The sequence below is a fragment of the Athene noctua genome, chromosome 1 (assembly GCF_965140245.1).
Source record: "Athene noctua chromosome 1, bAthNoc1.hap1.1, whole genome shotgun sequence".
NCBI classification, from domain to species: domain Eukaryota; kingdom Metazoa; phylum Chordata; class Aves; order Strigiformes; family Strigidae; genus Athene; species Athene noctua.
In genome coordinates, this window is record NC_134037.1 from 9,417,544 (window position 1) to 9,433,959 (window position 16,416).

Consider the following 16,416-nt stretch of genomic DNA (forward strand, 5'->3'; position numbering starts at 1 on the left):
CTCCTCATTATTTCCTGCCTTCTCAGAACAATCAGTATGTATGTTAAAGTCTGATTTACTGCTCGTACATTGCCTCCAGGAGAAGGTCCTTTGAAACCTTGGTAGTACCCTTAACATTATTTTGCAAATATTTTGCAAGACATTCACTATGGGAGTTCTGATAAACATTTGAACAAAGAAAACCCAATCATTATTTCCCCATCAGTGCTTCCTAAGCTGCTCTCCTGTACACATCTGCTAACCATGCACATCGCCAGTGGCACCTCCTCCTCCTGCTCATTCAAAGAAGGTTTGTTCTTAAATCTCAAGGTGACCTTTTAGCTTCATGCAAAATTGCAACAGCTGCAGCTAAAAATTTTGCAAGCTTTGCCATTCCCTCTGCCCACTGCTTCTTGTAATGTGAAATGCAGCAGACTCACAGCTGTAGCTGCTGCCCCAGCGAGGGGTAACAGCCAGATCCTGCTCTGGGTAGAAGAGGGGTGAGCAGCCTTCAACTTTTCTCACCAGTTCATCTCCTTTAATACAAAGACTCCGTCACCCAGAGAACATCAGCACTGTCTTTGTAGGGCTGAGCCCAAGTTAAACCTCCTAAAATAGTAGGGTTTGGCCTGTAGAGCATTGGGGACTGGAGCTGGAAATAACAGGAGCAGCATCCCAAACATTTCTTTGGCTGCTGGGTTCACTCCTTCAGAACCGTGTATTTAAGACAGCGAGTTTACTGCAGTTTGCCAGCAGACCAGGCCTGTCGTCACTTGCTTTGGCAGAAGATGTAACATTTTGCAGGTGGTACTTTGTTGGCTGTGCTTGCCACTGCAGTCAGCTCGAGGATGGCTGACAGCACTGGCTCTCTGACTTTCTGCCTTTAAACAGAGGTAAAAAAACTCTTGCCAGTCCGTGCAGCATGAAGGCAGCAGTAGCCCAGCACAGCTTCCTGCACCAGCTCTTTTCCCTGCTGAGTCACTCCAGGAAATGTTTGTCTTTGTGACCAGTTTTCCTTCTAGAATGTGCCGTTATCCTATAACGGCTCTAAACATGCGCTGGTAGGAGGCATGAAACTCTAGGGCAGGGGCTGGGGGGAGAGAGTGGGTCAGGTTCAGGACATCAGGCTCCCAGTTCAGCTTTCATGTTTTTGTCACTGGGGAGCAGGAGTTCCCTTAAGGGTTGTGTAGAACACAGAGCTTTCAAGAGGGGTGAATCAGAGCACTGAGACTTTAAAAAAAACAACATAATTTTAAAAAAATAAATAAATCACTTTGCTGACGGCAAATGCTCCTCTGTCAGGGCAGGCCAGCTGGGTCTCTCTAGTGTTCCCAGCTTGGGCAGCCGCATCCCTGCTCCAGATTAGTTCACTGTTAGCAACCTCTACTGCATTTTGAGTCCAACCAGCCTCTACACCAAAAAACCCTGTGAAGAAGCTTGGCTATAGGATGCAAGTTTCTGGAGTGGTGGAGCTCCCTCGGCACGAGTACCAGCCTCGTGGCTGGAGGCAGGATGCAGACCCTACCTCAACGGTCAGGGGACACTGGTTGAGCAAACATGAGACGAGGCCAAGCAAGCTGGGACTTGTTCAACTGGACCAAGTTCAGCCTGGAGAAGAGAAGGCTCAGGGGGAGCCTCCTCAGTGTCTACAAATACCTAATGGGAGGGTGCAAAGAAGACAGAACCAGGCTCTTCCCTGTGATGCCCAGTGACAGGACCAGAGGCCATGGGCACACACTGAAACACATGAGGGTCCCTCTGAACATCAGGAAACACTTTTCTACTGTGAAGGTGACCCAGCACTGGCACAGGTTGCCCAGAGGGGTTGTGGAGTCTCCATCCTTGGAGATATTCAAAACCCATCTGGTCATGGTCCTGGGCAACTGGCTGTAGGTGGCCCTGCTTGAGTGGTGGGGTTGGACAAGATGAGCTCCAGACATGCCTTCCAACATCAACCATATAAGTGTGACCTCGCTCTGCTCCCAAATTCTAGAAACTAGTAACAAAAAAACCCACCAAACCCAAAGCAAGTATGAACATGAAATACTTTCAGATCTTCCACCAAAGCACCCAGGAGATACTCCATGGCTTGACCTGTAGGGCTGGCTGCCAGGCTGCACGCAGAAAATGCAGGAAAAACTCCCCACCAAATCCACTTTATTTCAAGACTCAGCTTGGCCAGCAATGCTCTACTTTAATACATCCTGTTATCCACTCCATACCTGAAGGTTTCCCTTCACCAACACTCCTTTCTCAGTAGAAATATACAATTAAACAATATTCACCATGAAATGGAAGTTTTAGCAAATACTTTGCTGCGCCTCATCCTGTGTAGCTGTTGCACTGCCTCTCAGTAAACAACCTCTTGGTTTTGTGGGCCTCACTAGCAATGTAGGCGTGTGGGAGCTTGGGCCACGCAGTCGCGTCCATCCGCTGCCGGCCCAAAGGGAGCAGTGGCAGTTCTGCCTTCCTGAGCTCCTTCAGCTCTCTGGTAGAGCACGGTCTTCCTGGCAGGAAAGTAACAAGTGTTTTGTGTGAGCATCTACTGTCACAAGCAAGGATGGTCCCCCCAATATGAAACACTTCCAAGGGATAACAACTGTTTAAAATACCTGTCTCACACTGCTTGATAATGCCTGTCTCAATAAGCTTTCTTTGAATGTCTTTTAACAGAGGATCCTGTAAAGTTGGTATTGAAACCTGTGACAGAGACAGTTATTTCACGCTTATGCACCAACACAAGTACTCTGTTAGAGAGTCTCAAAAGACCAAAGTCAGAAGTGAACCACTGGTTAGCAGGGAAGGAGCATCAACCTCATTTTTTATGAATAAAATCATGAGGCACAGACCTGAGAAACGCTGAGCATCTCAGCTCCTCAGGCAGACCATAATGCATTCAACAATTCTGCCACTAAGCCAGAGCACAGATGCGAGATCTGATCTCCTGGAGGCAGCTGATCTCCATGAACCCTGCGTGGCACTTTGCAATGAGGTGTCGGCTCAGTCCCCACAGCTGCTGAGGGCTCAGACCATCCAGAAGGGATTTAAAGAATTGCACTTCATGGATTTGTGTCCGAGTCCTCCCTAACTCTTGTACTGGGTACCCAAGTCTTTGGTGCATTTGAGTGAGTTTCTGTAAAGATCATCTGAACTGTCAGATGATTTCCTTTTACAGAGCACACACCCAGCTTGCCTGGGAACTCACCAACCCCCGTTAGACAGGACACTTCCCACACTGCCACAGCGACTTTGAAATGAGGAAAACAAACCTCCCCCACTGCCACTGCCTATTGTGCCTCCAAATCTGCCTGAGTCTGGATCCAAACCATGTTCCCAGTGAAAATCATTTTCAAATGCTCTTGGGCTTAAATGCATTAGGAGCTGGGACCCTTCTTTGTTCAGTTAATAAAACTACAATGTGTTGCTCTACACCAGTCCCACAGCAGCACGTCAGTAACACACGCTGCCTCCTCTCCAACCATTAATTTCCTGCTGATCAAAGGGTGCCTGTAAACCTCACAGCATAAATAACCATCACACCTTCCAGCAGTCTGTACTTGTCTTCAGGAAGAACGGATCGTACTCTGACGGGTCATAAGCTTCCAAAGCCACACAGCCCTGTGGGAGAAGCAGGCAGCAGGTCAGAAGCTGCTGGTGGTAAACGAGTGAGAGAGCAGCCAGCCCAGGTATTCCATGGCCAGGCATGGTATGAACACTGCACCAGAGGCAGCGCAGAGAAGGACTCCCAAATTTTCACACACTGCACCTCTGAATGAAGGTGACTGAAGTGTGACAGAAAAATTCCTCCATCCATTTTAATTTATCGTAGGCATAAATATATAATAAATTTATTTCAGGAAGCATCCAGAAATGATTACAGGCTAAAATGCTAATCACAGCCAGGGCAGTCAAGAAAATGGAAATTCCATTCAATGGAAAATGTTTTGACTGAGAAGGAAACAGATATTAGAAAGAAAAAAAATTAAAGAGGTTGCTGAGCCCCCACCACCATAGCCCCAGGCAAGTTACTGGTCTGCAAGATGTGAGCTCCACGTCCAGGTCATGAGCATGCTTTTCTGTCTATAGATACGCGTAAAGACCTGAACCATACTCAGTGGTCCAGACCGCAGCTCCACCTCAAGAACTCTGCCTGCAGCAAACTTCATAGTCAGCAGCTCCAGCTCCCCGTGACCAGAGTTAGCTGAGGAACAGCAAGTACCACCGCTTGGTGTTCACTATTGATGCCAAGACCAAAGAACACCAGGTGGCACAGGCTACCAAGAAGCTGAACAGAGACTGAGGTCGACACACTGATCAAGCCTGATGCTGAGAAAGGTGAATTACAACCATTTGTCTCCAAATTACAATGCATTATTTACAGCCAGTAAGCCAGGACTTACCTAAATTGCATCAAAGAAGAGCTCTACAAAAGAGAAAGCAAAACATAGAAGTAAAAAAAACCCCAAAAACAGAGGCCACAAGTGATGCCCTAAGAATAGTAAGAACAGGGCAAGCATATAAAATACTCCTCCCTACTACTCTCAGTTATTCTTTCAAAACCTTGCAAATGAAGTTTTTCAGCTTCCTTGTGCAGATGATTCTCCAGGGGTCCCAGGAAGGAAGGGATCATCCCATGGCCCTCTGGGTCACAGCCCTACACAGCCCCCTTCTTTTTGGCCATCTGTGGATGTGCTTTCAAGTTGAGAGTTGGAAAACCCATGTTTTAATGTGAACAGTTCAGGAGTGCTACAAGACGAGTCCAACCCAAAAACCTGGCAACTCTGCAGAGAGCAAGCAGCGGCCTATACTGTCTGTCTCCTCTTTCCATCCCTGGAAGCTTTCAGCCCTAACATGCCTCAATTTGCAGAGTTTTAGTGCCACCCCTTGGTTTATTATTCCATATCAGCCCGTTACAATGTGCTGAGACCTCGGTCGATTGTGGTAGGTGCTGCACAGCACATCCGTGTTTGATCCCTTCACGCAGTAGACGTATTCTCACTCACACACCCCTTGGCAGACAGCAGAGCAACAGCCTGATCTTAAAAGCAAGTCGGAAGGGTCTGTTACTCTGCAGCACCTCAGCAGATAGCCTACGCTATCCCGGACTACCAGAAGCTGAGTTGTGGCTAACACAGCAGCAACCCAGGCTGGGGAAACTTCCTCCTCCTTGTGGGCTGCAGAGTGGCACTTTTGCCAAGGCTAGGAGAAAAGTAGAACTGCTGCCATCTTCATGCTCTGACCAGCCATCTCACTATACATCTGCAGTCTGTGCCCCTGGGACTGGAAGTAAGGGGGAGGTGAGAATGGAGGTGAAAAGGAGGCAGATTTAAGGTGAAAAAAACCATGTACGAGCAGGTCACAGGAACAATGGAGAGTCAAGGAAGGGAGGTAAAGAATGAAGGCTCAGATGGTGTGAAAAAGGAGGCAGAAAAGTGAGCTAACAAGAAGGACTGAGATGGAGGAACCTGGAAGGACAGTGAAAGTGTTAGAGGGAAGGAGGAGAATGGACGAAAGGGGGAGAAGACAGCTTTGGAAAGCAAAGGACAGTGGAGAACTTGGAGGAATCATCAGAAGCAACAAGGAGAGGGAGAGACAACACTGGGGAGTCTGACAGAAGAAAGAGGGGCAAAAGAGTGGGAGACTTGGGGATGGAGTAAAAGGGTGGACTGGAGACAGAAAGAGAATGAGAGACTGGAGGACAAACAGATACGGAAAGGGGGAATGGACTGGTGACAGACACAGGAAGGTGAGGAGATCTGGGGAACAGGACAAGGAGAAGCCTAATAGCAGGGGAGAGAGCAAAAGAAAATGGACAAAAATAATATCCCTGGCTATTAGGAAGCATGTCTTTCCAGAAGGGGTTGTTGGGAGTTGGAATGGGCTGCCCAGGGAGGTGGGGGAGTCCCCATCCCTGGAGGGGTTGAAGAGTCGGGCTGACCCAGTGCTGAGGGATCTGGTGGAGTTGGGAACTGTCAGTGTGAGGTTAATGGTTGGACTGGATGATCTTCAAGGTCTTTTCCAACCCAGACGATTCTGTGAAGGGGGGGGGGGGGGGAACGCACAGCCAGAATTCAGTAGATCAACCAATCCACAGAATTGTCTTAGATTCTGCAAGATTTATCACCTGCTGCCACAATTAATGCAAATTTATGCAAATCAAGTGTCCTGTTACTCTGAAAGGTTGCAGCCTGCTTTTCAGAAATGCTAATGATCAAGCCACCGCAGAGCAGGGAGAAAAGCTGGAGGCTGATCACTGGTGCTGTGCCTGTTCAGGGAGAAGGACACACCCCAGTACACCAGACACTGTGCTTTTGGAGGAGACCCAGCAAAGTCCTGACCTGACACAGAAGCTTGCAAGATGGACTGATGCAGACCCAGACACAGACAGCACACCCAACACGTCCTAAATCTCAGGACTTGAGTCCTTTGTCGTTATCTGCAGTTTAAATGCATGGGCCTTTCACACAAGATCTTTATAAAAGAGATCATCTGCTCTCATTAAAACAGCACAGCTCCCATGACATTTTCATTTCTGGATGGGAAGCTTGTTTACAGTCTCATAACTCCACTGTGCAGTGGTTTCCACTGACAACAAAAGTCTGCTCTATATAAAATACTATTCTCTTTGTGGCAGATGATGGAACTGTTCTTACTGCTCTATATATCCATTCCTCAGATGCAGAAAATTGAGTCATGGAATCTCAACAGTGGTGTGAAATTCAGAGCAAAATGATCAAAACCAAGCAAAGATTTCCTTCAGTGACTGCAATTTCTATGAGTATTGAAGCACACTGAACTACAGAATCCACGAGCTGACTCTATTCACCTACATGCTGACTTAAGAAAATTGTTTCTGTCATCCTGTTCCCCCCTTTTTTTCTTTTATAAAGCTGGATCAGTAGCATCCAAAGCCATGAAATGGTTTAACTTGTGCTCTGCCAACATATTGCAGTACTGCTCTAGCTGAACTCCTGAGGCATGAGACTGCTGTCTGCTCCCTGGTCACAGACTCAGCCTTCGGTTTCCACTGACAGAGCTCAAGGGTTTCCCTCTAACGGGTCTGGCTCACAGAGGGAAACTCACCCCAGTATGGTCTCTCACCATATCCAGACCCCAGCACATGCTCACTACACCAAACAATGCTACCGTTTGTATCTGATGGTGATCTTAAACAGCTGTAATGATGTGTCACCACTACAGAAGTCCTTGGGAAGCAAAATTACAGGTAGGGCATATCTGAACTCCAGGCTACTCAACAGAACAGCAAGTAACAGCTAAAACCCTGATCTTGTCCACAACCCTCTGTACGCAACCCTCTCCATGACAGAAATTTACTTCTTATTGATACCTTCTTTTTACAGTAGCTTAAATAGAGAGAGAGTTGTTCTTCTTTCCTTTTCCGTATTTCTTCGCTTGACTGCCTGTCCATTTTGTCCTCAATTTTCTGCAGCAGTGGCTCTGAAACATCCTCAAGCCATTTCTTGTACAGGATCTCCTTCTTTCTCAGATTTAAGAAATCATTGTGCCTCAAATATCTGTCCACCTCCTAAGTAAGAAATGGAAGATAAAAACCATACAACCTATTGGCCAACCACATTAAAGATTCCACAGGTGAAGCTACGCAGCCTGGCTGTCCTGATCTGGCTGGTCTCTGAGACAAGGGCTCTGTTTTCCAGCCCTTCTTTCTGCTCCTCCCTCTCCACTTCCCATCACTTGTTTCCAAGCTCTCCCTTGCACAGGCTGTAGCATTCAGACTCTAATTTTTCAATCTGTAGTGCAAGACTGGCAGAAAATCATTCACTTTCTCTCACCGGGTTAGTGAGCCGAAATCACTTCAGACTGGGGGTCTGATAAGCACCAGGCTGTGCAAGACAGGCAGCAGGACAAGGACCTTCCCCCTGCAGCGCTGGCGATCTGCTAGAACAGACCAGCCCTCCTGCCCTTAATCCACAGGCCCACAGTGACCACCTAATCACACCCAGAGAACAGAAGTGAGCTGCAAACAGGCGGGTAAATCACCAAAGGCGGATGATCCCTAAGCCCATATTTAGGTTTACCACTTCAGTCCTATCCCGAGGAGACTGAGGAGGCCAGAAATTTGTACTTCTAAATTTAGTTTTTCAAGAATACAGACAACTGACATTTTCTCCTAAGTCACTGATGGAGAAAAAACATTGACATGCAGGAAAGCACAGAGCAAATGAGAGAAGAGATACCACTTCTTACCCTCACAAAATAATTTTCTCTGTCCAAGATGCACTGGGCAGAAGCAATGATGTCTTGACTTACATCAGGTGCTGCCTAACAAAACATAAAAAAACCCACATGAAGTCAAAGCAGGACTTTGGAGTCAGGACAAAGCAAGACTTTGGACAAAGCAGGAGTAGGAGTTGGAATTACCTTTGAATTCAAAATAATTACTTGTGTTGTGATTAAAGGCACATTATACCATAACCCAGCTGGCAGAATAGCACAGGCAGACAAACCCTTGTGACACTTCCTCTGAGTAATTGGGTTAAATGTAGCAACGGGAGAGTGTTGGAAGAACTGGAACGTACATGTTCAGTGGGACCAGACCATACACCTCCTTGGCTGCTCCTCACTGCACCCACACCACCGCTTGCTGCTTGCCGCTGCTGCTCCCACGCACCCCAGGAAGGTAGCAAGAGGCATCATTTTGCATCTTCATTTTCAGAGACAGCCACAAAACACAACTAGCAATCAAATAAATTTGATGAGGTATTATGTCAAGGAATTCATAAAAATATAGAAGAAAAAATAGAGAAAAACAGTGAAGTGTAAGAGGAAAGATAGTGAGAAAAACCTTTCCAAAGCAGGAAACTGCCTTGCTGCTGTCTCTGCTCATGAATTTGTCTGCATTTTAAATCTCAGTTACTTTTGTGACATCAGCCACATTCTCCACCTGCATCATCCTCATCTTACTCATCCTGAAGATCAGAATAGGGAGAAACTGTTCCCTGCATCATGAATATGAGGACGCTAAAACGTGATTTAAAACCAACAGCACCAGCAGTGCACTGCTGTTGTCAATTTGAATTTTAAACAGGTAATTCCTTGTAACGTGGTTTATTGGCTGCAACTCCTGCACTCTGGCCAAAGAGCACAAGCAATAGAGGCCGAATTTGTCTATCGTTGGGGGATGGAGTCTCTCCAGCCAAGACTAGAGCAAGCATGCCATGGGGGTATCTCCCCTATGATCAGGCAGCACCAATTCTGTGGGTTAACCAGAAAGATCTTGTCTTCGTGAGTCAATAAGCAGCTTTTATAAGCAGCAAATTCATGAAGAAGTTTAGTTCCACAGCAAAATTTATCTTGAAGAATCCACTATAAAAAAAAAAATTACAGGCTTTTGAGCATTACACCAAAAAGTCAGGAAGTTGCAATGCAGGAAACTAAAATGCAACCTGTTTTAGACAGACTATCTCAGTGAAGCTAAAACAAATTTACAATCTGTTCTGCTTTCTGGGACTAACCCTCAGTTCAGACACTGATAGGAACTTGATTCACTTGCTCCAGCTGAGCCGAAGAGAACAGGCAGGCAACTTCACAAACCACCACGTTGGCTGCTTCGCTGCACATGACACGCTCACAGCCTGTCCCAGCTGAGAAACAAGTCTCAGTTTACTGTGTCTATGACTGCCATCACTTTCAAGTTTGCACTTCACATGAGTTGCACAGATGCTATTACCAGTTTAGTTATCACTAAAAGTTTAAAATCAGTTTCAGCACATCCATATTAAATATTTCTACCAGCACAAGTTAATCCTGGTGTGACCCTGTTTTACTTGGACCTAAGGCAGAGACAGGGCTGAAATATTCACATTTGACCTGCTGCCTGCCTCCTGTGGTTTCCATAGGTGTATTCAGAGTCATCCCTGCTGTGACTTCCTTGTGCCATTTAAAAACTGAGCTACAGCCACCACACTTTTGCACAAGCCTACAATGCTGGTGGCAGTGCAAGACTCAAGGAATGCAACTGATGCACAGAATGGAAAAATACTCCCTGTGCTTAATATTAATTTTTGATCCCAATAAACAGCATAGTTTCCAGTCATGTCTTGACCTTGTTGACCAGCCCCACACTCCAACAGGCTTCTTATCCTGACATGAGCAGGACATCAAACATAAGAGTAAGCAGGGAGGAGATAAACAGCATAAAAAAAAACCCAAACCAAACAAACAACAAAACAAATGAGAAGGGAGAAATCTAAATTTCTGACATGTTTTGAGACACTTTCATCCTACTGGTTGAAATAACCAGCATGTTGCGTTACACCTGACAGATGTTATTTCACATAATCACAGAACTTTCTAAATCTAGTACCTTAAGAGCACCAGGGAGACACAGCCCCCTCTCCAGCTGAGAACCACTAGCAGAAGGTACTCAGAACACACACTGGTGAACAGGTGAAAAGTTCTCCGTCATGATGATACATGTCTGAAGAATCCTTACAGAACCAAAGGAATTAGGTCTCTGTCAACTGAAGGAGTTAGGTCTCTTCTCCTTGGAGAAGAGAAGGCTCAGGGGGAACCTTATCACAGTATTCCGGTACCGAAAGGATGGCTACAAAGAGGTTCGTTCTTCACAAGGAGCCATATGGAGAAGACAAGGGGCAACAGGTTCCATTGGGAGAGGTTTCATCTCAGTGTAAGAAAGAAATTTTTTACAGTGAGGTGAATCATTCACTGGAACAACCTCCCCAGGGCTGTCGTGGGGTCCCCAACACCAGAGGTTTTCAAGATGTGATTGGAAAGGGTGCTAGATAACCTCATCCAGTGTCTCTTTCCCAAGAAAGGTTGGACCAGATGATCTTCTGAAGTCCCTTTCAGCCTGGGCTGTTCTATAAGTCAGTAATTCCAACTAGTCACAAGCTTGTTTAAAGGTTTTATGGGAAACTTTTCCACACACCAAAATGCATGGAACTCAGTAAAGCTGCCTCAAAAGGATGCAAGGGTTCAATAAACACCCTTGGATTGCTATTTCCAGAGTTCTTTGTTCCCCTTCCCAATGACCACTATATCTCAGATTTTACAGGACTTTGCAAATAAGCATTTTTCATTCCTCCCTTTATACCTTCCATTCCATTTCACTCCTCCACTCATACCTTCACATAACAGAAGCCCTTCCGTGTTAGCCAAACTTTGGTATTATTTTTCTCCCCAAAATGTCTACTGAAGTCAAAAGTATTTGCTGCACCGCTCTTTGCTGGTGCTGAAGAGAAACTCTGGATAAATGTAAAAAAAGGGAGAGGCCTGTATAAAAAGCCAACCTGCTTTACATAGATCAGGTTCTCATCTAGGTTCCACAACCAGGCTACGAAGTGGGATAGACTGGTAAGAAGTGGTAAGAAGTCCACCTAACACCTTCACACTGTGCTGCCTTGCAAACTTCATTATTTCTGTGCAGGAAGTACAACAAAACATCATTGTAGCAGCTCCCAGGAATACTCCAGGATAGGAGATGGAGAACATTTCACACAGATGAAACAGAAACAACAGAGATTGGGATATCCCAATTTAAAGCCATGGTTTTAATGATTTGGGCACTCTGCTTTGAAGAAAGATATATATAGAGAGATATATGTCCAATTCTACCCACTCACAGTTTAAGCACCTACTGTAATATCAGAGTGCCTCTTACTGAATCATCAGCCTACTCATGCAGATGTAGATGGGCTCTGATACAACTTCTCAATGTACTCACGCTGCTGACCAGCTTTAACTTCTGGGATTGCTCTTGAAGCCTCATGCAAAACTTGGAACAACAGGCAGACTCTGACAAGTTAACAAGAACAGAGCACACCCATCTTCCTGTAATACACATTTCTGAGTGTGCCTAGAAGGGACAGGCTAAAGCACAAATTTCCTGCTCAGGAGAACTCATAAATCAATTCAGGCACATGCTGGGGACTGCAGTCCTGGAGCACAGACAGACCAACCAGATCGCTGTCCAGAACTTTGGTAGTATTAGGTGGCCAGTTCCAAGACAGAAGCTCAATTACACCCAAATATTCTGGGATCCCAGTTACAGATACTGGTTTCATGTGTCCTGAACTTGGGTACTTCACATTAGAATCTACAACTGAATGAACTGAATGAGTCACTCACCTGCCAAGGCCTTTGGTGACTGTGTTCTCTCACAGGTCTTGGACATGTAAATCTTAGTAGCCAGGGAGTCTCTGAGCTATTCACACTATGCATTGTTGGACTAGCCTGGGAGAAACATTAAAATATTCAAAAACATATTAGGCTATTGTATAAACAGCAAAACCCTAGTTTTCTTACAATTCCCACCAAACAATGAAACAAATCTCTAAAGGAATTCTAACTGCTGATACCAGCAGCATTTCCCTAACACAGTTAAGTTAAACAGAGAGATGAAGTATCAGGTTTATAGTCAGATACACTCTCTCATAGTAACTGTCTGTCCTCATCTCCATGAGCAATGGATAGTAGTACACTGTGTTTCAAAGAACAAAGCTATTCACAAATTATTCCAGAATGCTTGTCAGCTTTGAAAACATTCCACCTCCTGACTACTACTTCTTTCCTTTGTGTCTTTTTCAATTACATAAAAGTCACTCTCAAATAACCACTACATTCCACCATAGGGATGGTTGCATTTTAGTGGATTTGAAAGTTAATTCTACCAGACGAGGCTTATGCTGACGCACTAACTCTGAGCTCCAGCCAGAAAATTCCATCTCCTCTACTGTACGTGCACATATTTGTATCAATTTATTACAGACAGTAGAACCACAGAAGCAAAATGGCCTTTACAGGAACCTCCATTTAAACCTCTATTTATTGCAGATTCTGAAGGCACACTGCTTCCAGGAAACAATGTATTCACAACATTCCTTAGGTAAAGAGTAGACCAAAAGAAAAGCTTACTTCTGCAGAGATACTGACCTCCACACTCTTCAGCCACATCTTTCAGCTATGAAAAAAAAATCTGTTCTTCAATTATTTGTGGCAACATCTAGCTAAATGAATCTACAAAGACTCTCTGAATCAGGTATTCATACAAGAAAACAACATTCTTTTGTACAAGACAACACTTAAGAGTTTACTCTGTCCAACCCAGCACTTCAGTTATACTGCCTGATTCCCACCTGACATCTCTGGACTGCAAATCTCTTACCATTCGTTCAAGGTGAAGTCTTTAATCTACATCTTTCTTTGTTTCATTTGATATTCCCCCCTGTGATGCACTGACAGACTCATCTGCTAGATATTCCGGCCTCCTCACAGAAATGTTTTCCTGTCTTTTCTGACTGAAAGAGTCAGAAACCACAGGAAAGCACATGTTGGAAGGGGCCTCTTAAGGTCATCTGGTCCCACTGCCTGCCTGAAGAACAACCAACCTCATAGACAAGATTGCTCAGCACCTCATCCAGTCAAGTTCTGAAAATTACCTTACTTGAATTTGCAAGCTCATGTCCTTCACTTCACCTGCTTCTATAAAAGAAAAATCCTCACTTCTGCCATGTAGTCCAGGACAAACCAAAGCAAGGAAAAAAAACAATGTAACGCACATGGTATGAAAGACTTCCCTCCTGCGTAGCATTGAGAGACTTCTATTCTTTCATGAGACACAAGGAAAATCAAAAGATTCACAGTGGAATAGGTCAAACATTGCAATCCTCTACTGTATTTTTTTCAGCCCCTATAAAACAGCTTCCAAAAGCAGAAGTACATACCAGCCTGAGCAGTGTGGCAGGCTAGCAGGCACTTCCTGTAACATGATTTCCTGCCTGCGCTGTACAGAGGAGACAAAAGACACAGCGTAAAATAGTGGCTTACAATTAGGACACTACTACCTGATTTGGAAAGCAGGTACCTTTCTCCATCTGGAAATGCAGATTTTTTTGTGTGTACATGTGCCCCATGGTTTCTGCAGTGTCGTGCCTGCCATGGAGGCTGATATTCCCTGTGAGAAGTTCCCTGCTCAGAAAACGATTTCCTCTTTTTCCAGACAGTCCAAAACAGTCTACTGAGTTCCAGGGAATGCTGTAAACCATATCCAACCTCGTGGTCTCTGAGGAGCAGGGGAAGGATTCTCACCGTTTATTCTTCATCCTGCAATGACTGATTAGAGGAGGCTGTGCACTACATTACTGACATAGATAAAGAACAGCAAGTGCACCCTGATTATCAGTGAACTAATTTCCGATATAAAATGAACAGGCAAACAGAGGACCGAAAAACATCCAGATGCTGGAGGTGCTACAAACTTGGCATTTCAACACACTTCCCTATGAACAATATATCCTACCTAGCTGCAGCAGTGCCACACTTCAGGCCATCTTTTGCAGATTTCCTTCCACTCAAAGCAGTTTAGTTCTTCTGAGATACAGATGCTGTAAATCCCCGGACAAGATTAAGATTAGGAAAATACATATTTTTATAGATTCTAAGTTTACAAAAAACAAACACCCCCACTAGCCTCCTTTTCATGTGTTTTCAGTAACTAGTACTAAAACTTCATCTGTCTTAAAGGCTGATCTTTTCTGTGAGCACAAAGCAAAGGAGATGTTTGCTCTCATCACAGAGGGCTGGGACCCCAGGAGAGACAGAACAGGGCAAACACAGAAAATCTGCATGCTGTAGCAATCTGCCTTAGAGAAATCACATGTGGTAAAGTCTCTAGCTGCAGATTTTTTCCCCCAATATTAATAGCTAAAGCTGCCACAGAATCTTAATTCTTCCTCCTTCTGTTTTGTCTGGCTCTTGCTATGAGATGCCAACTCTCTGTGGCTGGGAAAGGCAGGCTTACTTACATGAGACACCGTTTGTTTTGCAGGTCTTAAAACCAGAAGTTTAATCATGTGTTGGGATAGAAACACAGTGAAGGATTTCCAAAGTCTGAGCAGATATGAGATTTGAAGTTAATTTAACAGTTGTGTCTGCAAATGCTAAACCCCATGAGCTGGCTGGCTGTTCTGTATTAGGATGTTATGAGCAAATCTGAGAATAACCTGCCTAAAATTCCTTGCTAGATATACCTGCATCCTACTTTGCTGTCAGCAGTACAGATTTATATCAGTAATTTTTTTTTAATACAGGTTTCTCTTGCCTCGTGAGTCCTGTTCAATAAAGCAGAACGTTCTCCCCCAAACACCCATCTGCGGAAATTTACAGTCTCTGCCCAAACATGAGTCTTTGCAGCAGCCTTAAGACAGATTGTGATGTTTTCTGTGACAAAAAGTATCCTCACACATGCCTCAGCCCTCTCAAAAGCCCCTTTCCGACAAAAACCTTTGTGCTGGCCACGCCTGTAGGCTTACATCTCCTGGCATTCGGGGATGCCAAGCTTTGCAAGCACAGCTGCCTGCCTTTACTGGTGCTTGGTCCCCTCTGATTCCCTCAGGTGCCAGGACAGAGCAGGAGGAGAGCCCCGGCCTCTCGGACAAACAGGGCAGCTCTCTGAACAGAACCTAGCGGCAGTGCATGCTAAGCTAACCGATAACGGGGACACGTCCAGACGGCCCAAAGGCCTGGCGCCGCCTTGCACCTCAGAGGCAGCGATAGGGGTGACAGCGGTGAGGGGAAGGCGGGGCGCCCGCAGGGCCGCAGGGGCCCAGCCTGCCCCGCAGCCCGCCCAGGCTGAGGCGAGCCCCACGGGCCCGAGGGCAGGCGGGGGCAGGCAGCAGGGCGCCGCGCTCCCCCCGCCGCCACACCCCGTACCGAAGTCCCCTCACCGGCTCCAGCGAGGCTTCGGGAGGCCCCAGGGGAGGCGGGAAATACCTTCGGTGGGAGCCACCGCCGCGCCAAGGGGCAAAGCCCAGCCGTGGGCAACACGGCGGCGGCACCCCGGCACGGTCTCAGACCGCCGGAGGAAACAGCCACTCCTCCCTCACCGCCAGCCGCTGGGGAAGAGAAGGGCCGCCCGTGGGGACAGCGACCCGGCTCCCCGCCCGCAGGCCAGCACCCACCGCCGGCCGGCCCGGGCACAGGCACGGCGGGTCCCTCCGCGCCGGGCCGCCCTGCGTCCCTCGCTGCCATGGCAACCCGAACCGGGGCACGCTCCCCCGGACCCGGCCGTCGTGGGCAGGTGTTCCCACCAATCAGAAAGGCAGCGCCCGGGTGTGCGAGCCAATCAGGAGCGAGGGCAGCGGCCTCCCGGGCAGGTGAGGGGCAGCGCCGAGCCGAGCGCGTCCCGCCCTCCTGCGGTAGATGCCGCGGGACCACAGCTCCCAGCGCGGCTGCGCACGGCCCCCGCGGCGGGGCATGCCGGGAGCGGTAGTTCAGCAGCGCAGGGGGGGGCGCAAGGGGCGGCGCGCAGGCGCAGAGGCCATTCCCTCTCGTCCTGGCGCTGGGTCCTCGGCTCAAGAGACTCATCCCCCCTCTCTGCACCCTCCTGTCAGGGAGCTGTAGAGGCCATGAGGTCTCCCCTCAGCCTCCTCTTCTCCA

At 46.8% G+C, this 16,416-nt stretch overlaps 1 protein-coding gene across 6 annotated transcripts; it reads right to left on the reverse strand.

The window, feature by feature from the left end:
• Positions 1-1,805: 1,805 nt before the first annotated feature.
• Positions 1,806-16,028, reverse strand: FAM228B (family with sequence similarity 228 member B). Of its 6 annotated transcripts, XM_074895541.1 has the most exons (8): positions 15,939-16,028; positions 14,279-14,363; positions 12,109-12,213; positions 8,206-8,280; positions 7,328-7,525; positions 3,520-3,597; positions 2,592-2,679; positions 1,806-2,486 (listed from the first exon to the last, which is right to left on the reverse strand). In XM_074895541.1, exons 3-8 carry the CDS (start codon positions 12,199-12,201, stop codon positions 2,302-2,304), a joined length of 717 nt encoding a protein of 238 aa, XP_074751642.1. In that variant the 5' UTR covers positions 12,202-12,213; positions 14,279-14,363; positions 15,939-16,028; the 3' UTR covers positions 1,806-2,301. The 6 variants fall into 6 exon arrangements, with proteins under 6 accessions (XP_074751642.1, XP_074751643.1, XP_074751641.1 ...); XM_074895542.1 differs by lacking the exons at positions 14,279-14,363; positions 15,939-16,028 and adding an exon at positions 13,704-13,758; XM_074895540.1 differs by lacking the exons at positions 14,279-14,363; positions 15,939-16,028 and adding an exon at positions 13,145-13,243.
• Positions 16,029-16,416: the final 388 nt, after the last annotated feature.

Excerpts from the sequence above, each read along its gene's own strand:
- FAM228B (XM_074895540.1), bottom strand. Across the intron at positions 2,680-3,519 it reads CAAGTACAGACTGCTGGAAG|GTTTCAATACCAACTTTACA; the intron begins GTGTGATGGTTA and ends TCTCTGTCACAG. Across the intron at positions 2,487-2,591 it reads TATCAAGCAGTGTGAGACAG|GAAGACCGTGCTCTACCAGA; the intron begins GTATTTTAAACA and ends CTTTCCTGCCAG.